General features: G+C 55.6%; 1 protein-coding gene across 1 annotated transcript; it reads left to right on the top strand.

Annotated features, from left to right (window-relative positions):
• The first annotated feature begins 6,483 nt into the window (after nt 1-6,483).
• On the top strand, nt 6,484-20,279 carry SCNN1B (sodium channel epithelial 1 subunit beta). Its single transcript, XM_040079573.2, has 13 exons — nt 6,484-6,544; nt 10,441-10,759; nt 11,866-12,265; nt 13,012-13,205; nt 13,976-14,079; nt 14,516-14,679; nt 15,122-15,229; nt 16,939-17,056; nt 17,589-17,664; nt 17,851-17,908; nt 18,325-18,386; nt 18,767-18,842; nt 19,197-20,279. Exons 2-13 carry the CDS (start codon nt 10,449-10,451, stop codon nt 19,560-19,562), a joined length of 2,037 nt encoding a protein of 678 aa, XP_039935507.1. The 5' UTR covers nt 6,484-6,544; nt 10,441-10,448; the 3' UTR covers nt 19,563-20,279.
• Nucleotides 20,280-21,272: the final 993 nt, after the last annotated feature.

The raw sequence follows: 21,272 nt of genomic DNA, 5'->3' as shown, positions 1-21,272 counted from the left end.
CCCACAGCAAAACAAAGCCTTGGAAAATAAACAGAGTGGTGCCAACCCTGCACAAAAGGAGGTGTAGGGTCTGGTCAGGGTTTATACCAAGAACTGCAGTTCCAATAAGGGAAATATCCTTTGATGGAGAACAAGGCTGCTAACCTGTAGTGGTCCTGCAGCAGAAATGTCAGGGCTCTCCCACTGAAAACCCAGGATATGTGTCCTGACAGGTGCTTTTTTGGGAGAACACTTGCTTTATATTCTTTGGAAAAGCGCAGGTGTTCCGCAGGTGCTGTTTGCAGTTACTCTTGGGGCAGGTGCAACACCTTTTCTCCGTGTGTGAATAATCCTTGGACAGCAGAGAGCCACGGAGCTGCAGAAATGGTTTACTTCATTGTGAGTTAAACACTGAACTGTGCTGAACTCCTGAGTCACCTCAAACACAGGAAACCTGTCTGAGAATCAGGACTGGCACACGCTAAACATCATAAACCCAAAGTGTCTGAGAAACTCAGCTGGGAGTTTATGGGAACAACCGGCTGTAAAATCCAAGGTTCAGCAACATCCCCTGCTCCGCTGCGCTGGCTCCAGGGTCAGGTGGGAAGCCCGGTCTCTTGCCATGGGGACAGTGTTCCCAGGAGGCACCCCTCCCTCACAACAGTCCCCACTTGCCTCTGTCCCTGGGATTCAGCTGTGGCCACCGTGCCGAGCTCTTGGGCAGGGATGACAATGACCCCAGACCTACAGACCCACGGCTTCAGCTTTGTGGCACCGCAGGGCTGCGGGGAGCAGCTGCAGTACCCAAAAACACAGTAGGTGCAGGCAACATCACAGGCACGGCATTGCCTTGGCAAGGGACAGGCTGGGGAAAGGTGTTGAAACAAACCCGCGGCAGCAGGTGCTGGTGACTCACGGGAAAGGCTGCCAGCACACCGGGACCGGCCCTTCGAGGAGAGGAGAACCAGCAGAACCTCACTCTGCTCCTCCACAGCTCCCACAGCAGCCACTGCCAGAGGGGAGAAAGCCAGAGGTGATGGGGGAACTGTGGGGGGAAAGTGGCTGAGGAGGAGGAAAGTGCAGCGACACAGAGATTTTCTGGGTGTCAGGAGTCTGCCCGTGTGGGGGTGTCAGCCTGGAGGGGTGACCCCAGCGTCCCTCAGAGGGGAAGGAAGGGGCAGCTGCCCAAAGCTGCTCCCAGCAGCTGTAGCCAGGCAGCACCGACAGGGTTAAAAACTGCCCAGGTCCCTTCCAGAGTGGGGACATCTGGGTGACATTCAGTGGTCCACAAACAGGTTTGGGAGTTAAATGCCTCATTAATGTAAATGGGGCTGGGCTGGGGAAAGGCATCTCCAGCACATGCCTATGGAAATGGAAAATCCATCCAGGCTCTGAGCATCTTGTGCTCAAGCCCAGCTCCGGGGAGGCCAAACAGGGCTGGACAGCGTGGATGGATCAGTTTCACCCCTTTGCCTGCAGGGCAGGGTGAGGCAGCTGCGGGCAGCCCCGGAGCAGTTCCTCCCACCAGACAGCGGGTCCGAGCCATCCCCACCAGCCCAGCCTGTGCTCGGCTCTTTGGAAGCATTTTCCAGCAGCTGGAGCACCCCCAGCCAAGGCCGGGCTGTGGCAAGGGAGCCGTGGCAGCACCGCCGTGGTTCCAGGCGACGGGAGCAGTTTGACCCAGGGGTGCAGCAGTTTGACCCAGGGGTGCAGCAGTTCTCTCCGCAGTGACGTGCCAGGACACGGCCCCGGCACTAATCCCGGTGCCAGCATCTCCCTGCAGGCAGGGCCGGGCCGGGCCGGGCCGGGCCGCGCGGAGCCTCAGCGGCTGCCCACACGCCCCTGGCACACTGGGCATGGCTCACACTGCAGTGAGGCCGGGAGCAGTGCCCGGGGCCAGCAGGGGGAACAGAAACCCCGGGCCAGCTTGGGCATTGCCATGCAGGACACTGGGTGAGCCTGCTGTGCCGCTCCATCCCGGCTGTTCATCCTCTCCAGAGCAGTCCGGGCTCAGGGCCACCGGCCCCGGGGAGTGGGCTCGGCGGTGGAGGCCTGGGGGCAGTGGTGGTGGAGGGCAGGGGCTCTTCCCGTCCTCCCTGTCCTTGTCCTTGTCCCTTTGGCCACGCTGCACCAGGGCTCTCCCCTTTGGCCCCCGCGCAGGCAGCTGTGGGCCCAGGACGCTGACCTGCAGCCATGCCTGCTCCCTGGCCTGCTTGTAACACAGCCCGAGGTGTAAACAGAGAAATACGCCTGGCCCCAGGGCTGTGGACACCGTGTTCCTGCCTCTCTGTCCTCTGGAATCTTCACCCAAGCCTCAGCACTTTCCTGTAACACTCTTGCACTGCCTTGTCCCTCCCAGTCTTGTGTGTCTACCTCAGTTTCCGCCCAAGAAGGAGCTGGGTGGGAGCTGGACCCTGTCAGGATGCGAGCCTCCCCACTGCTGGGCTGCCAGCCCTGCCAGCCCCCAGGACCATGGTGGCACCGTGTCCCCGGCAGCGTTGGCACTGTGTCCCAAGCAGTGAGATATGAAGTACAGGAGGGGACACTGTGGGGACAAATGAAAAAACCCAACCCACAAAGCCCCAAGCAACCGAGCCAGCTGAGCCCCATCCAGCAGCAGCTATGGGGTATGGGATACAGGGTCACATCTCTCTCTTCCACTCTGGTTTTGTCCAAATGTGTTTGTAGAGACTAAAAGCAAGTGTTCCCTATATTTATACACCTGCACCAGAGCACAGCGCAGTCCTGGCAGGATGTGATCACAGAACACGGTGGAGGTGGGAGCCGGCTGGAGCCAGGTGAATCACCCTGTTGTCACAATGCCTCTCACTCCAGGGCTGTCCTGCTGGGTTTTAAGACCTTCTCACCCACGTTTACATAACGAATCCTGAACGGTACAAGCTGTTCCTCTGGGTACACAAGGGTAATCACTCCTGGTCTTGTTATAAATCAGCTCTGGTCTCATTATAAAATGTCATCAGTCAAAAAATAGTTCACATCTGCCCCAGGGCATGGGAGGGGACCATAAAGCACCAGCCCAGGGCGCCTTTACATTGCTGCATCCTGCTGGAGCCGTGCTGGCACTCCCTGACCTGTACCAGGGCATCCTGGGTGCATCCAGAGGACTGGGCTCCACCTGAGCTGCCACATCCCAGGATGCTGCAGTCACAGCAGGAGGGATTTTTATTCCGGTAAACTACAGCGGAAAAGGCAGACGAGTGCGACTAATTCTCTGTCATAATTCGTTACAGAGCTGGTCAGGGGAAACCCCACCGTTGACAAACCATCACAGCGCTGCACGGAGGCCCTGCCCAGTGTCATCCGCAGGTGAAGCAGGACTCAGTGCCCGATGTCACCGGGCTGAGGCTGAGGAAGCTGGGCCACAGGGGAGTCTGCCCCATCCCTTCCTCCTTGTAGCCACAGCTTGGCTGGCAGGGCCCGACCCTGGCCCGGAGCGACCCCTCCCTGCGGCCCCCTGCCCACCGAGCTGTGCCCGGCCAGCAGGAGCCGCCGGGGCCCCTTCCCTCCCCTCTGCGGCTTGTAAAACAAAACCAGTCTGGGTTTTACTGCCTGATCTTTGTAACGCAAACACAGCTCAGTTAACAGGTTTTACACAGCGGCTCCCAGCACAGGGTGGTTGTGAGATGCTCACTGTCACTTCACCGGGATTTTACTGGTCACAAATGAGCGACTCGATTTCATCTAGTGACATCGTGTCTCTGGAAGTGCACACGATAAACCCAGCAAAACTACCGTGCTGGGTGAGCCTGTGCTGACTGAGGCTTCCTCGGCAGGGGAAGAAGGAGAAGGAGAAGGAGAAGGAGAAGGAGAAGGAGAAGGAGAAGGAGAAGGAGAAGGAGAAGGAGAAGGAGAAGGAGAAGGAGAAGGAGAAGGAGAAGGAGAAGGAGAAGGAGAAGGAGAAGGAGAAGGAGAAGGAGAAGGAGAAGCCTCCTGTGCAGGGTCACAATGCCTGCACCGGTGTTGGGTGGGTGATGGTGACAGGGACTTGATGGGGACTGGTGGGAACTGATAGGAAGAAGCACCTCTGCTCTTTTTCATCTGTACATCCAGACCAAACAGCATCCAGCAAAATTCCAGCTGCCTTTGTACCCACTGCAGGCACAGCCACCATCAAAACACTTTCCTTCCATCAGGCAAATTTAGGAGCAGCTGATTTTTTTGAAACATGGTGGATCAGGCAGATGGTGTCACTTTCAGGGCTGATTTCCCCCACGGATCTGGTGTCCCAGCTGTATTTAGCTGCTGTCAGCAGTGCATCATGCCAGCACAACACACCACTGGGAACACAATGCCTGGGATGCAGGGGAGCTTCCTGTGGCATTTCAGCTGTATTTTCAGCAGGAGGTTTTTGCTTATGAAATAAACTTTCTCATAAACGATTGAGAGATGATGGAAAGTCAAGCCAGCTCAAGGTCATTGGGCTTTGCTGGCTGCGCAGCTGATGTTCCAAACCCTGGAACAAACGCCACCCGCTCTGTTTCCTGCGCTAGAGCTGCCAGAGCTGGTAACAGACATTGTTCTCCGGGAAAGCAGTGGCGATAGGAGGGCAATTACTGTGACAGGACAGAGGAATCCGGCAGGTCCTGGTCCATCCAGCCTGTTTGTTCCAGCTTCCCTTGGAGATACTTCTCAAACACAATCCCACATTCCACTCCTGACATAATGACACGAGGTACACCTGCGCCAGTTAAAAATAAAAATCCCTTTTGTTCCCAAATAACCGAACACGGGGACATTTGGGAAAGTCTGACCAAGTCTTGACTGAACAAGAATCTGCCATTACCTCTCCTAGCAAGAAGCAATCACTCCCGTGCACAATGCTCTGCCCTCAGCAGTGATTTATGGTTCCAAGGAGGTTTGTACATTGTACATTTGTACTGTTGTGAGGAGCTGACGTCTCCCACATTGCTCGAGATGCTCAAGATTTTACCTCCAAACATGTTTGTACAGCAGTGCTGAGCTGAGGGATCCCAGCCCAAGGCACACACTGGGCTGGCCCTGGGCTAGGAGAATACAGAAAATGGGGGGACATGTCTCTCCAGCCCCTGTGAGGGATTAATTACAGGATCAACAGGAGTCAGTGTGCAAGACACATAATATTGAGATTAAGTCCTGAAATCACAAAGCACATGTTAACCGCCGTGAAAATCACCGACAGCTGGGCTGGGAGCCCCATCTGAGCTGCTGCCTCCAGCCCTGAAGCGAACAGAAAAGCTGCTTCCATGCTCAGTTCATTCTGTCATTTTATGGAAAAAGTGCTCATTTCTCCTGGAAAGAGATCATCAAGCTCGAGATCAGTCCATTCGTGCCACTAAGGCAGAGCCCTGCCCCCTCTGTCTGAATATCAATATCTTGTCTAGTCCACACTGGACAGACTTGGGGAGTTCTAACTCTCTCTGGGAGTGTGCCCAGCAGCAGGCAGGGGAGCAAACAGCTGTGAAGGGAGGCTTTTTATGGAAAAAAAATAAATTAACATAGAATCAAAGAATCATTCAGGTTGGAAAAGCCCTCCAAGATCATAAAGTCCAAACATTTCCCCAGCATTGCCAAGGCCACCACTAACCCTTGTCCTCAAGTGCCACATCCACATGGCTTTTAAATCCCTCCAGGGCTGGTGATTCCACTTCTGTCCTAGGCAGCCTTTGCCAAGGTTATAAGATCTTACACTTCTTTTAAAACAGAAAAAATATTATAGGATCTGTCCAAAACAGCTTATAAAACTGTTTCAAAGAGCTAATGCACCTCACCTGCATTTATTTCACCCATGTCAAAAGCCTGGCACCAGGGAGAGTTGGCACCAGGGAAGGTGAAGCAGCGAGGTGAGGCAATGTCCTGGCAGCTGCGGCAGCTCAAACCAGACTAAGAAACACACTGTGACCTGCTGCAGGGCAATGGCCACCAGACCTGAGAGCCCCTTCCAGGGCCTGAAGGGGCTCCAAGAGAGCTGGACAGAGAATTGGACAAGGGACCGGGGTGACAGGGCACAGGGAATGGCTCCCACTGCCAGAGGGCAGGGCTGGATGGGATATCAGAAAGAAATCCTTCCCTGGGAGGGTGGCAGGGTGGGCAGTTCCTGGCACAGGGCGCCCAGAGCAGCTGTGGCTGCCCCTGGATCCCTGGCAGTGTCCAAGGGCAGGCTGGACATTGGAGTCTGGAGCACTGGAAGGTGTCCCTGCCACGGCAGGGGTGGGACAGGACGAGCTCTAAGGTCTGTTCCAAGCCACAGCAGGATTCTGTTTCTAAGGTCCCTTCCAAACCAAATGATTCCGTGATCTGTGAGGTTCGTGCCACATTCCCACGCTGTGTCAGGCGGTCTTGCCGTGACGGGCGGAGGAGCAGCAGAGTCGGGAGCCGTTCCTTGGGATGTGCGAGGAGAAACTCGGAGCAGAACCCCTCGGCGGCGGGCCGAGGCCGGGAGCGGCGCGGCGGCAGGAGGCGGGTTCAGCCGTGCCGTCGGGGCGGGCCGGGGCGGGCCGGGGGAGCTGCCGGGGCCGCCCGCTCCCGGCGGGAGCGCGGAGCGCGGCCGGAGCCGCACGGGCGGCAGGTACGGGGGCACCGGGGGAGGGGGACGGGACGGCACGGGGACGGGGACGGGGACGGGGTGTGCGGGGTCGGTGCTGGCCGCTCCCTTCGGCCCCGAGGCGATGTCGGGAGATGCCCGCGGGCATCTCCCAGCGCCCTCGGGCATCCCTCGGCGGCGTCTCGGGGCCGAAGGGACCGGCTCGACGGGCTGGTCACGGTGTCTTTTACGCTGATACGGAGCTGAAGTCACCCGATCTCTGCCTGGTTTTGCGCAGCGGGGCAGGTTTTCGTGCTGGGCAGGTATTTGGGATGTACCTGGTGTGCCGCCAGGGGTAGTAATTCGGATTTAACTTTTATTTGCCCAGGAGTTTCCTTTAATCTCCCCGATAAAAGAGAATGGGAGCAAACCGCATCTTCATGGAGTAGTTGAGTGTTTGGTTTGGTATTGGAAATGGGCCGTCTCCCCCGGGATGGTGTCTCCCAGTGAGGCAGAGTATGCTCGCAGCGTCCCCGGGGATGGAGCTGCTGGTGTTGGGGGTTTGCTCCTCGTACTATCCAGGATTCCCATCGTTCCTTGCCCAAGCAGCAGCGTGAGCTCAACAATGTGACCTTACTGGCACATGAGGAGCACGGCTTAGGACATCATGGGAACCACGGGATCGTGGATTGGTTTGAGTTGGAAGGGACCTTCAGGTTAATCTCATTTCACCCCCTGACCTGGGCAGGGACACCTTCCACTGCCTCAGGTTGCTCTAAGCCCCAGTGTCCAGCCTGGCCTTGGGCACTGCCAGGGATCCAGGGGCAGCCACAGCTGCTCTGGGCACCTGTGCCAGGGCCTGCCCACCCTCCCAGGGAGCAATTCCTGCCCAAGATCCCATCCATCCCTGCCCTCTGGCAGTGGAAGCCGTTCCCTGTGTCCTGTCCCCCCATCCCTTGTCCCCAGTCCCTCTCCAGCTCTCCTGGAGCCCCTTTAGGCCCTGGAAGGGGCTCTGAGCTCTCCCTGGAGCCTTCTCCTCTGCAGGCTGCACAGCCCCAGCTGTCCCAGCCTGGCTCCAGAGCAGAGCTCAGGGTTAGGCAGGGAAGTGGGAGCGGAGTGCCTGAACACGGCACAGAGTCAGGCGAGCGCTATCTAAGCTCCCAGACTGTAAATACTCCTGGAGTGCTCACGCCTGCCCGTTGGGCTTGGAGACCCGGAGGCGCCTGCGTGGGTTGGAGCTGTGGGCGTTGGAGCTGGCACCGTGTGCCCTGGCCACTGTCCCTGCACGCCACCAGCAGCACAGAGCATCTGCTGGGAGCTCTGACCCCGCCTTGAGACAGGCTTTCATTGCTCACTGACACCTTGCTGCTCCACTTTTCAAACTCCTCCCCTGTAAACTTGTGAGGTAATAAAAGAAATTCCTCTGATTTGCAGAAATGCCACTGGAGAGTATAGATGTCTTGTTGAGGAAAGGCTTTTTCCTCAGGGTTTGGGGGAGATGGCAGATGAGCAGGTGGTCACCAAAGAGGAGTGACCCGCGTGTCCCAGGAGAGAAAGTGCTGAGCAATCTCAGTGTCATCGGGCCCATAGTGTCAGGGTGGTTTTGCAGCCCATGTCTAACCCTGGAGCTTCCAGGAGTGGGCCAAGTTTTGCTCGTGACTTTATTTCCTTCAAGTGGCAATTGCCCTAGGAAAACCCCAGAGGAGATTCAACAGAGTCAACACGATCATTTCGTAATGTGGGAGTCTGATGTCACTGTGAGGTGGAGGAGTTTCACCCAGGGTGATGCTGGGATGAGGCAGGGCTGGATTCAGCTGCTGGAGACAGGGAGGACACCTCCACAGCACAGAGAAACCCCACTGGAACCAGGAGCAGGTTTCTCTTAGGATGGCTTTGGTCCTCAAAGGCATGCAGGTGCTGCCAGGAGAGGGGCACCCTGTGCACCACGGGGTCTCATGTCCCTGGGGTCAGCTCCAGACAGTTCAGATGACCCTGCTGTGACCAGAGCAGCCCAGAGCAGGGCATGGATGTAAAGCAGTGCAGGCTCCCTGGAGCCACCTGCAAAGGGTTCAGGGCTGCGTGTCTGTCGAGGGGGTTGCCAGCCCAGGGCACGCAGTGGCCAGCACCAGCCAGGCAGGGTCCTGCCCTGCACCAGGCAGGGGCTTGAAGTGCAATCTAATCTAAATCTTTTACTGGATTTCTTAAAAGGCAGAAAATATTTCCTTGTCTGCCTCGCTGCACTCCCCAGCTTTAAATGAGCTCTGAGGATTGGGTTCTGCAAAGCCAAGGGCGACCTTGCAGCCCCTGGGGCAGGGCTGAGCTCACCCCACGGGGCTGGGGCAGCACGGTCCTCGTGGCTCACGTCCTCCCTCAGCCCTGGGCACTTCAGCAGAGGTCACTGCTCCCTTTCTCCTTATTTCTGCCCCAAACCCAGCCAGGCTCTGGTGCAAGGTCTGCTCCCTCCATGGGCAAACCACCCCCAGGCAGAAGGAACCTCTGGCACAGGGTCATGAGGGATGAGATGGTGGTGTTGGGAGTCCAGGGGCTCCCAGTCCCGGGACACGAGCTCCTTGGAGGACAAAATCTTTTTCTATAGGAGTAGAGCCTGCCCTCAGATCTTAGAGGAAGCAGCTGGGGTTTGTTCTTCCCAAAGTCCTCTCCCACAGAGGATCACCTACATCTAATGCCACAGGTAACAGGCATGCAGTGAAAACCATCATCTCTCTTTGTGTCATGGAGCGAGACTTCAAAACCTCTTGGGTTTATCCTGTTCTCAAACTCTCTATGTGCTACTCAGGAGAATTTGCAGATCTGGCCAGCAGATCAAGGAATTGGTATCACCTCTTTTATTTTTGAAAAGCATGAAGAACCCACCTCCTTTCACTCCCCCGAGCCTGTGCACACCTTTACTGCCTTCTCTGCTCACTGGCAAGTAATGCTGTGTCACTCTCATGCCTGCCCTGCCGAGTGCTGCTCCTTAGTGAACTATTGCTGCATTATTCTGCACTCTTCCTCCCAGAACAGGGCCTATTCCCAGCATTAATCTTTAACTCTGCTCTCCTGCAGCTTAAATCTGACAAATGTTCTGAGTGGTTGCCTCAGGTTCTTTTTGAAATCCTGCCTCGGGATGTTAAGATTTAGTAACACAGATTCTAACCTTAAAATAGCAGCACAAAATGTTCTATTTACTCACAAAATGAATGCCAAGTATGCAGCATCCCGCACCAGAGCGGGGGAGTGGGGGGGCATACTGATAATATCTGACAGACAAAGGAATTTGGTGGAAAAAACCAATCCGGTGTCCGTCCTCCAGCAGGCAGCAGCATTCCTGGTCCTGGGAAAGGTGCTGCTGCCTCCAGCTCCTCTCCTCCTGTCCCTCTGAAAGCTGGATGTGCTCTAACACTTCTCACTTTTGAGAATTGTCTCGGGCTCCGTGTGAGGTGGAACCCTGAGCGCTGCGAGCCTGAGCCGTGCCCGAGCCAGCTCCTGCGTGTACTGCTTGGTCCATCTAGTGTTGGCTGAGGCTGGGACAGCATTCCAGCATTCCAGCTGTATCGGTGTGCACACAGCATTCCCACTCCCTGGGCAGCACCTGGGCAGGCATTGGCACACTGCAGCGCCTTGGCCATGCTCGGGAGTCACCAGGCACGGCCACGTCCTACAGGTCCCAGTCACTCAGCTCTGGAGGGGCCAGCAAGAACCCAAAATGTGGCAAAAGCATTCACCACCTTCAGAGCTACCAATCCCAGACCTCTCCAGGAGGCTGGGTGAGGTGTTGGTGCCATGGCATGACCCTGCAGAACGTCTGTGCTGAGTTCTTCCTGGGTTACAAGCCACAGTGACCGTGCCACTCCTGCTGTGCTGACAGTACAGGGACACCTGGTGTGGCACGGCCCCTGCTCCTCCTCAGAGCTGGTTTGATGTGTTTCTCCTGCTCACAGGCAGCAGCATGAACCTGAAGAAGTACCTGGTGCGGGCACTGCATCGCCTGCAGAAGGGCCCTGGCTACACCTACAAGGAGCTGCTGGTCTGGTACTGCGACAACACCAACACCCACGGCCCCAAGCGCATCATCAAGGAGGGGCCAAAGAAGAAATTGATCTGGTTCTTCCTAACGTTGCTCTTTGCATCCCTGGTGTTCTGGCAGTGGGGGATCCTCATCAACACCTACCTCTCCTACAACGTCACCTCGTCTCTCTCCATCGGCTTTAAGACCATGAAGTTCCCCGCAGTCACCGTCTGCAACGCCAACCCTTTCAAGTAAGTTTTTCTTCTCCCCATGTGTGCCCTAACCCCTCAGAAACATTGCCATTGTGAGGTACTGAGGGCTTGTTATTGTCTCAGATATCACGTTAGGAGCATCAATGGAGTCACCAAGTGGCCCTAAAAACAAATAAAGAGCAATATGAAGATGAATGGCTCAGGAAAAGGGGAGGGTTCTTCTGCCTGCAAGTTCTCCTGGGCTTCAGAGAATCCCAGAACAGTTTGGGTTGGGAAGGGACCTTCAAGCTCATCTCATTTCACCCCCGCCACGGTCAGGGACACCTCCCACTGTCCCAGGCTGCTCCAAGCCCCACTGTCCAGCCTGGCCTTGGACACTTCCAGGGATGCAGGGGCAGCCACAGCTTCTCTGGGCACCCTGTGCCAGGAACTGCCCACCATCATGGGGAAGGGTTTATTCCTAACACAGTTCTGCACCATATCAGTCAATCTAATGAAGGTTTTTACCTCCCTGCAAACTTTCCTCAGCTCACCAAAGAACCAAATTCAATTCACCTTTCCCAGCCAGAATCAGTCTTTCCATCTCCCACAGTTCCTTTGCTTCCCCTTCCTTACTGTGAACATTCTTCCCATTGCTCATACTCCAGGCACTAAGAGCTGGTTCCACAGTCCTGTCTTCCAGGAACCACAGAGATACAACTGAGTCGTCATTTCAAAGGAATCACTGATTTTCATTGGTGCTGTTTTAAATTTACTGTTGTTTTAAATTCGTATCCATGCAATAGTGTAGCCCAAGGCAAGACGCTCCCAGCCAACACAAGAATTGCTTAGGGGTAGTTTTTCCTCCACTTGCTAGAAGTGTTTTGTGTAAACTGTAGTGAATTACTGAACTAGAACCAGTGTGGCCCAGCACGGGTGTGCTCACCCTGCAGCACTCCCTGTTCATCCCCACACTGCCCTTCTGCCCAGCTGCAGCCTGCTGGGACACCAGTGTCCGTGCTCTGCATGGAAGCTCCCGTTGTCCTCCAGTAAATTCTAGGCTGCACTCTCAGGTCCCCAGGGAGGTCCAAGCCAGCAGTGTGGTGGGTGAGCTGGCACGTGTCCCCAGCCCCACGGCACTGGGGTCACAGCTCCCTGTCCCGCAGGTACTCAGAGGTGAAGCCCCTGCTGAAGGAGCTGGACAGGCTCATTGAGGCAGCCCTGGAGAGGATCCTGCAGCCCACACCAGGGAACAGCAGCGAGAACCTGTCCCCTCCACTCGACCTGGAGCTCTGGAACCAGATCCCCCTGGTCCTCATTGACGAGCATGACAAAGACAATCCCATCATCCTGGACATCTTTGAGACCAACCAGACCGCTGTGGTCAATGAAACTGCCATGGTCAACGTAACCAGTGTGAGTGATGACACTGCTGGGGGCAGCCAGCGCTCTGCGGACAATGAAACCGTGGGCAACAGAACCACTGTGGAGAACCAAACCACTGCCCTACCCGCCCCAGGCAACACCACGTCGGAAGAGAAGAAGTACAAGCTGGCAGTGAAGCTGGTGAGAGGGGTCCCGCAGTGGCAGGGGGCAGAGATGAGGGATGGGTGCCTCGGCAAGGATGCAGCAGGAAGATCTGTGTCTCCTCCCCACCAGCTGCCCATGGCCAGTCTGCCTTGGGGCTCTGGTCTGGCTGTGCCAGGTCTGGCACTGCTTGTGCCCAGCCCCAGCCCCTGCCGCCGGCTGAGCCCAGGACAGAGCCAGGGCAGGGGTGCTCCCTGCAGGCTCCCAGACACCTTCACCCCTTCCTTGGGTCAGGCACCCAGAACGCCAGGGAGAGCCTGTGGCTGCTGCCCCGTCCCTTTCCTGCTGCAGTCTGCAGTGCAGAGGCACAAGGGGGTCTTGCAACCCCTCACCCCTGCTCCCACGGAGGCTCCAAGGACCCTGCCTGGACAGACCTCGGAACCCGGGGAAACTCCAGCCTTAAAGAATTGCCCCAAAATTGACTTTTTCTGTTAACTTGAGGAGGTCACCATGGGGCTGATATATAACCTGCCCAGCTGGGAAGTGTCCCTGGGGAAGGGCCCTGTACTGTACTGTGACAGCCAGCTCGGTGTCACAGCCAGCTCAGCGTCACAGCCAGCTCGGTGTCACAGCCAGCTCGGTGTCACACCTGGCTTGTGGCTCTGTCAGGCTGAACCTCTCAGTTCTGGGCAGGGCTGGCATCCAGATGAGCACGTGGGGAGGGGCCCACGCCCTGGCCCCTGCCACCCCCCGGGGGCTGAGACCTGCCTGCTCTGTGTCCCCAGTGCAGCCATCAGGGCTCTGACAACTGCACGTACAGGAACTTCAGCAGCGCGGCGCAGGCGGTGACCGAGTGGTACATCCTGCAGTCCACCTCCATCCTCTCCAAGGTCCCCCTGCACGAGAGGATCAGGATGGGCTACCAGGCAGAGGACATGATCCTGGCGTGTCTCTACGGGGCGGAGCCCTGCAACTACAAGTAGGTGCACACGAGCTCCCTGCTCGTTTTTGTCCCTGCAGGAATGAACAACGCACGGGTTCTTTTCTAATTTTAAGGTATATATCAGCTAGTAATGAGATTTCTGCTGATTCTCAGCTCTAACAACACTTCCCAGTGCTGGCTGAGTTAGAGTTTTGGAGGGGCAGTGTGCTCATGACATATCAAGACCAGCAGAACCCAGGGTATCCAGTGATAACCAGGAGCTGAGTCAGCAGCATGGCCCCCAGTTACAGCCCCCTCCCTTTTGCACAAGGCTCTGAGAAATGCATTTCAGCCAACTTTGTTTCCTGTGGATCCCAAGTTCCCATCTCCGGGGCTGAGAAAGGGGAGCACACAGCAGCACCCCAGGCTGTGGGGAGCCCTGTCCCTTCTGCAACAAGGGTGACCAAGAACTCGTCAAAGCACGAGCTGTAATGCCAGCCCAGAGCTGTAATGCCAGCCCAGAGCTGTAAGCACAGCACAGACTGAGCAATTGTTCCCCTCACCTGTGTGACAAATGTTCCTCTCCATCTGACTGAGCACTGTCCCCAGGGCCATGTCCCAGCAGACACCTGTACCTTGCCTTGCCTTTCTTTCAAAAACACATGGATTGACGTGCCACCAGCTGTGGTCCCTGTACACGTGTTCAGGAAAGGAGGCAATGGGGGGTGAACCCCGGCACAGCTGCTGAGCTGGGCTCACCACCTGCTTTATGTCACTCCCCTTTAGCCCTCCCAAGAGTCACAGTTTTATGTGTATGATTCTTCCAGGAATTTCACCCAAATCTACCACCCAGACCATGGTAACTGCTACATCTTTAACTGGGGCATGGATGAGGAGGCTCTGAATTCTTCCAACCCCGGGGCTGAGTTTGGTAAGGGAGCGCTCGTGGCAGAGGAGGCGGCTGGAGGGGCAGATATGAGGGGGCTCTCTCTTGGTGCCCATTTCTGTCACTCAGATCAGGTTTATGATTCCTCTGTCACTGGGGCACTGCAACAGGGAGCAGAGGCTTTCCACACGGGGATGAGCCCCAAAAGGGAAATGTGCCACACAGAAAAAAGGCGACTACAGACATGTAGCAGAAGGGCATCCTCTGGATATTTGAAATATCTGAGGCAACACCTGACAGTTCCCAGCTATTGCCGTTCTGGGCATTCACCACCATAAGTGTTCCTGCACAGGTCAGGCTGCCACGGCAGCCAGACCCTGGCTCTTCTAAGGAACAGGGAGAAGAAAATACACTCCCTTCTTTCCCCAAGCCTCACCTTCCAGTACAATTCCTGTTGTGAGTGTTTTGTCTGGTGTCCCAGGGCTGAAGCTGATTCTGGACATCAGCCAGCAGGACTACATTCCCTACCTGTCCTCTGCCGCTGGGGCCAGGCTCATGCTGCATCAACAGAAGAGCTTCCCCTTCCTCAAGGACCAGGGCATCTACGCCATGGCTGGGACAGAAACCTCCATTGGAGTGCTGGTGGTATGTGTGGCATTCCTCGGGAGCAGATTGTCTGAGAATAATGTTATCTGATGGGACCAAAACCAAGTTTGCTTTAAGTCTTGGCTGAACTGGCTCAAACCAAAGGAGACAGGGTACACACCTGTCAGGGGCTGGAGCGCTTTATGGAGGATTTTATGTAACTGTCCTGGCAAAGTGCTTTATTGAGGCTGCAACGCTGGGCCCAGGTCGTGGTTGCCTCTTTCTCCAGCGTGTCAGAAGATGCTTTGCCAGCCCTGAACACCCTCACCTGCCTGGATCCACCCAGGGAAGGGGCTGCAGCCTCTGCAGCTCTGCCACCGCTGGCTCTTTCATTTTTAGCAAAGCCAGTGAGGAGCACAGGAACTACAGAGCCTCTGGAAAATGGGCACAGGGCCCTGTGGAGAAGTGGCAGCCACAGCCTGGTGTTTGGGTTCCTTTCCAGGACGAGCTGGAGCGGATGGGTTATCCCTACAGTGACTGCACCATGAACGGCTCCGACGTCCCCGTCAAAAACCTCTACAGCCAGTACAACACCTCCTACTCCATACAGGTAAAGCATCCCTTTAAATCAAACACCACCCTTTAGGAAATACTGTTGAAGCAGTTAAATCTTAGCCTATCATGCAGGGTTCTGGGGAATCATAAACCATAAAATCTTTAAAGATCATCTAATCCAAGTATCAACACAGCACCACCACTGATAAACCATGTCCTCAAGTGCCACATCACGTGATTTCTGAACACTTCCAGGGATGGTGACTTCACACTGCCCTGGGCAGCCTGTTCAAATGCTTTACAACCCTTTCCATGAAACTTTTTCCTAGTATCTGATCTAAGCCCCACATGGTTCTGTAGGAACTGTCACTGACGCTCTGGGAAACTTCTCCTGAGACAATGTCAAAGTGACGCTTCTCAGGAACTCATGTTTTATGTATACAAGTGATATTTACCCCTGACAGGAGAGAAAGACAAGGAGACATTCTCCCTCTGAACACTCCTGAAACCTTGAACTTTTTTCTCTTTGGGGGAATCAAGTAATTTTTCACCCTGAAAATGCAGCTGGTTTGTACAGGAAGTGAAACAGCCCTTTGCTTCTTCATCACTCTGAAAATTGGATGAGAAAGTTGAGTGTTTGTAAACGTTGAATCTGTAGAAAATTAGAGTGCAAACGCTAAGCACAGGTTAATTTGTAACAGGCTGTACTGGAGAGGGAAGCAGGATGCGATGCCGTAGTAAGGGAAACACCCAAACCATTTGGGGTGATTCACAGATGCACCCGCAGACCAGGAGGGGTTTGGGCTGGCACTGGTTTTATATTTCTACCTTTATATAATATAACAACAACTGGACCGCTTTACTCAGCTTTTGAGGATGCTTGTATAAGGTTTAAGCAAACACTCGTGAGGATTGCATTATTCCCTAGAAGTGCAAACACTGACCGGGTTCTGTGCCCACGTAATGCCACTTCAGAGCCTTCTCAGCAAAACCAGGCTCTTCCATCACTCCCTGACTGCTCTGCACTCTGTGGACCTTTCCTATCACACAGAAATTCTCTGCCTGTCCTACCCACAGCTGTTAAATTTAATTATCTTCTCATAGACTTTGCTATCGCTTTGCTCTGCCTCGTGCAGAATCCCCCTCCAGTCTCCGGTGGTGAACTTCACGCCTCACCAAGCTAATGGCAATGCTGCAGCTGGAGCAGCAGCCAAGATCCTCCCCGTAAGAGCAGCACCTGCACAGAGAGGATCATTCATATGTCTGCTCTTTATGTTGAAGGATTTAGAAATTCCTGGCCTTAAAGTGTAAAACCAGCCCTTTGTCAGTGTTGTGTAAATCCTGGAGTGCACAGCCATGTCTGTGGTGGAAGAGAGCATTTGTATTCCCTTTTGGAAGCTTGAATATTACTTCTATGAAACCCTAAAATAATTGAGAAATGAACAGTTTCTTGTGGGAGTGGGAGTGAGCGCTGAGCTCCCTCCATTTCCCATGAGGTCTCACCCATGGGGAGCTCCCGTGAGTGGCCTTAAAAATTCCAATTCCCAGCAAGGCTGGAAGAGGTTCTGGGCAGGGACAGGCTCTGGCAGCCCCCACTTCCTCTGCACCTGCATCCCTCTGTGTCTGCAGCCCCAAAATCGTCTGTTCAGTGCACTAGAGAGGGAATTCCGAAATTCCTGGGGGCCGAGGGGCTCTCGGGGCCAGTGCCAGCGCATGGAGCTGCCCCAGGCTCAGCCCAAGCCTGAGCACCCCTCTTTCCCCCAGGCCTGCCTGCGCTCGTGCTTCCAAAACCACATGGTGGAGATCTGTGGCTGTGGGCACTACATGTTCCCCTTACCTGAAGGGGTGACTTACTGCAATAACGAGGACAACCCAGGCTGGGGTAAGAGCTGGTGGCGGTGCCTGGGGCTGGGGGCTGCTGCTGTCCCTGCAGCTCCTGCTGGGCTGCTCCCTGTGGCTCGTGGCCACCTGGGCCGGTGCCGGGGAGAAGGGGCCGGGTTTGCTCTTGGCTCTGGGCTGGGGGAGCCCTTGGGCACCAAAGAGAGAGAACACAGGGTATCACTCTAGGTCTCTGCACCCAAAAATTTTGGGTCCCCTGGTGGGGGCAGTGGAAGGTGCAGTGCTCCCCTGGGGTGGCACAGCTCTGTGCTGGCAGGGCTGTGCCAAAACCACCAACTCTGAGCAAGCTGGCTCTCTAAAAACTTTCTTCAGAAAGTGACAGGTTATTTTTAATTTAACATTAAATTGTCTGAGTGTTTTGCCCAAGTTTCTCAAGGAAAGGAAAGCTGAAAGGAAAGATGGCAAATCTGTGCAAAGGGTCATACCTAATATTTATTTTGATAAATGAAATTGATGTAACTCATTAACTGGGTCATTATCGAAACAGACACTTTACTTTTGTTTTCACCGAACAGCATATTGCTATTCCTCACTGAGATCCAGCATCAAACAGCGTCAGATCTGCATTGACTCCTGTAAAGAAACATGCAAGTGAGTACCTGAGCCTGATCTGGCTGCTCTGGAGGTAGAGGGATCCTTCAGTTTGACTCCCATCAGTCCTGACTTTCCTAAAAAGGCAGCAAACCCTGCAGGGCTGGTTTGCTGTGTGAGAACTGAAGTTCCAGAGACTTCAGAAGAGGGAATTCTCCGTACTAATGCTGTCCCCCTTCCCTGCAGTGACACACAGTACAAAATGACCATCTCCATGGCAGACTGGCCATCTGAAGCCTCTGAGGTAAGCCTGAGTCCCTTGGCTGCTAACAGACATTGGTGGTGTTCCCAGGGATGTGGACACTCAGAGCTGGTGTCCAGCTCAGAGCAGCGCTGCTGAAGTCTGTATTTTCCATGCACAAACCAGCAGCAGCACCAGGGCATGAGGCAGGAGGAGGGATCCCCCCACGGTGGCTCCTCCTTCCAGGGGTTCTGTCCCGGTGCCGGTGTGAGCACAAGGCTGGGCCCACCTTCCACCCCTGTGCCCACACGGGACAGGGGAGGAGCACCCCCGGCCCTGCTGGGGCAGAGCTGCCCTGCTCAGGTGCACAGCATCCCCCTCCGCCTGCACACGGGGCCGGGGCTCAGCGCCCGCGGGGCGCGCGCTCTTTGGGAGCACTGGATGCCTCTACTCTTTCTGAACAGATTTTGTTTTCCTAGGACTGGATTTTCCATATTCTGTCTTATGAAAGGGATATGTCAACAAATGTGACTCTGGACAGGTGAGTGAAAGGAACAACCACTTTATTTTCTCTGCTGAGCCTGTTAACATCAGCCTGACACGAGCCTTGGCGCTGGGCCAGCGCAGGCGGGTGCGAATGCGCGGGGAGGACGAGGTTTGCAACGTGTTTGCCTGGGACACACAAAGAGCAGATCCAAAAGGCACTTCATGCATGTCCTCTGCTCTCCAGAGCTGCAAACTGGGTCAGTCAAACTCAAACATGCAGTTAAGTAAAATCAGCATTAAGGACAGTTCCAATGTCACAACGTTTGTCACTTCATACTCACGTCTTGGTGTCTCTCCGTCCCTCGGTCAGGCTGGAGCAGAGGTACAGGACATTGACAGCCAGCTCCTCACTGAGGTGGGTTTTGTCCTTTACAGGAATGGGATCATCAAGCTGAACATTTACTTCCAGGAGTACAACTACCGCACCATCTCGGAGTCAGCTGCCACTACGGTGAGTGCCCGTCCCAGCCCTTCTGGCAGGGCAGGCACAGGAGCCAGGCAGGGCTCAGTGCCCTGGGGGACATCTGTCACGTCCCTCGTCCCTCGAGGCTGCTGTTTGGCACACCTGCTGTCATGGGGTGGATGAAGCCACCTCTGCCTGGTGGCTCACAGCCCTCAGTTCCTTCCCCCACTCCACGTCCCGTCCCTGTCCCAGCCCGGCAGGGCAGCACCAGCGCAGGAGGGGACCCAGCAGGCGGGTCCCGGGTGCATCACCCACATCAGCACTGGCCCACGGGTGATGGATCGGGGCGGGGCACATCTGAGGGGCTCCCCTTCCTCGGCTCACTCCGCTCTCCTCCCACAGATCGTTTGGCTGCTGTCGAGCCTGGGAGGCCAGTTTGGGTTCTGGATGGGGGGCTCGGTGCTGTGCCTCATTGAGTTCGGGGAGATCATCATCGACTCGCTGTGGATCACCGTCATCAACGTCATCGGCTGGTGCAAAGGCCTGAAGCAGAGGCGGGCGCGGGCGCGGTACCCGGACGCTCCCCCGACGGTGTCGGAGCTGGTGGAGGCTCACACCAACCTGGGCTTCCAGCACGAGGCTGCAGGAGCTGTGCCCGGGGCCGAGGCGCTGCCCCCCGAGCCCGGCACGCCCCCGCCCAACTACGACTCCCTGCGCGTGCGGCCGCTGGACGCGCTCGGCCCTGACAGCGACGCGGACGCCGAGTGACCGGAGCGTCCTGCCAGCTCCCGCCAGGCTCTGCCGCTGGCCGTCCCTCAAAGTCAGGAGGGAATTAAAAGCCCGAGCTGCCGTCTCCTATGACCGAACACTGGGAGGAAGCTCTGCCTAATAAACCCTGCAATAAACCTCACAGAGCCAGGCTTTGGCTTTAGTGCGTAGAGCTTGTGTACAACAGCGTTGCCGTAAAATCTTGTCACTTTCTCGTCATGGGGTGGGCGGGAAGCAATTCCCGGTGAGCAGAGCCGGGTGGTGGCAGGGACACGACAGGATGTCCTGACAGTGGATGCAAGGCCATGGCCTGGTCAATCACAGAACCCTAGAAGAGTTTGTGTTGAAAGGATCTTGTCTCATCCTACTCCCTTCTCCAGCACCCTTGGCTGCAGAGATGTGGCACCGGCGTGTGCCGCAGCTGTGCCATAGCATGGAGCAGAGCCTCGGGATGGGACCAAAGCTACTTCTGACCTCTGAGGCTGCAGAATTTCCATTCCTGATCAGCTACAATGGAAACAGCAAAAACTGAACTCTCCCTTCACTGCTGGAGCCCCTGGGTGCCCTACTGTGTGCTGCCCAGCGTTTGCACCCCTCCTGGTGCGGGTGGGCACAGCTGTAGGTGTGTGCCAAGGATACGACTCCAGAGACTCGGGTGGGAGGAAGCACCAGCCTGTGTAACTAATGTTCTTGCAATAATAAAAAATTGATTTTAAAGTTGCCTTCAGCTTCCCTGCTGGCAGTGGGGATAGTCCGGTGCTGGCAAGAGTTTGATGGCAGTGGCTTGCACGGAGGCGAACGTAGTGCGCTCACCCTGGCATGAGGGCAGCTGGGGCCTTCGGTGGGGCTGAGCTGAGTGGGGCAGTGAGTTCACCTGTCCCTGGCTGGTTCTGGGCCCCAGGAGCTTTCCCAGGAGCCCATCACAACCCACTGGGACTGGCCTTTCTGAAGTACTTTTGCAAAAGTTCAAGAGGAGGCACAATTGTGTGGTTAAATCACGTACCAGAACACGATGTTCTGGGCACGGTTCCCAGTGTGGGGCTGCGGAGAGGGGGTGGTCCAGGATCCTTCTGCATGGGAAGCTCGCTGAGCACAGGGTGCTCTGGTGCAGAGCTGTCAGGCAGAGCGTGCCCAGGGTCCCTCCAGCACCTTGGAGTGGTGGAAATGGTGGGGCCAGTCGCTGATGACCACCAGCAGCAGGACAGAGGAACTGGGGGATGATCTGACACTTGAGGTGCCACCAGCATGGCTGATTCTGCCACACAAAATGGAATTCTGCATTCAAAATTCACTGAATCCAGATTCAGGGAGTATCTTCTTGACATACCCACACATGCCCAGCCCCTTCTCCCTCTTCTGGTTCTCCTTTGAAGGGAGAAGGACCAACAGTCCCCAAACACACTGCTCTGTACAGAACCACCTCACCAGGCAGAGTCTGAGCTCAGGGAGCCCCTAAACCCACCTGAGTGCCAACAGGGCACATGACAGGCAGCAAAAACATTGGTAAAGACAGAGGAATCCTGCCCTTACGAGTGATCCTAGACTTCTCCTGCCTCCTCACTCGCTGTCCCCTGAAAGGAACATTTCCATCTCTGGGCACCACAAACACACAAGCACAGCCTCCTTCCCCACAGGAGGAACCCCTTGATCCCGTATCACAGCTGGGTGGGAAACAAGGAGCTGACACCCTCCCCTCTGAGTCAATGCTCA

Source organism: Hirundo rustica, chromosome 15 (assembly GCF_015227805.2).
Source record: "Hirundo rustica isolate bHirRus1 chromosome 15, bHirRus1.pri.v3, whole genome shotgun sequence".
In the NCBI taxonomy this organism is placed as follows: domain Eukaryota; kingdom Metazoa; phylum Chordata; class Aves; order Passeriformes; family Hirundinidae; genus Hirundo; species Hirundo rustica.
The sequence above is the reverse complement of the archived record's forward strand: the minus strand, read 5'-3'. Positions and strand labels throughout refer to the sequence as shown.

Bases quoted from the DNA above. Each gene is read 5' to 3' on its own strand.
- SCNN1B (XM_040079573.2), top strand. From the start codon at position 10,449: ATGAACCTGAAGAAGTACCTGGTGCGGGCACTGCATCGCCTGCAGAAG. The intron at 12,266-13,011 runs GTGAGAGGGGTC...CTGTGTCCCCAG, and splicing joins ACAAGCTGGCAGTGAAGCTG to TGCAGCCATCAGGGCTCTGA. The intron at 17,665-17,850 runs GTGAGTACCTGA...CCTTCCCTGCAG, and splicing joins TCCTGTAAAGAAACATGCAA to TGACACACAGTACAAAATGA.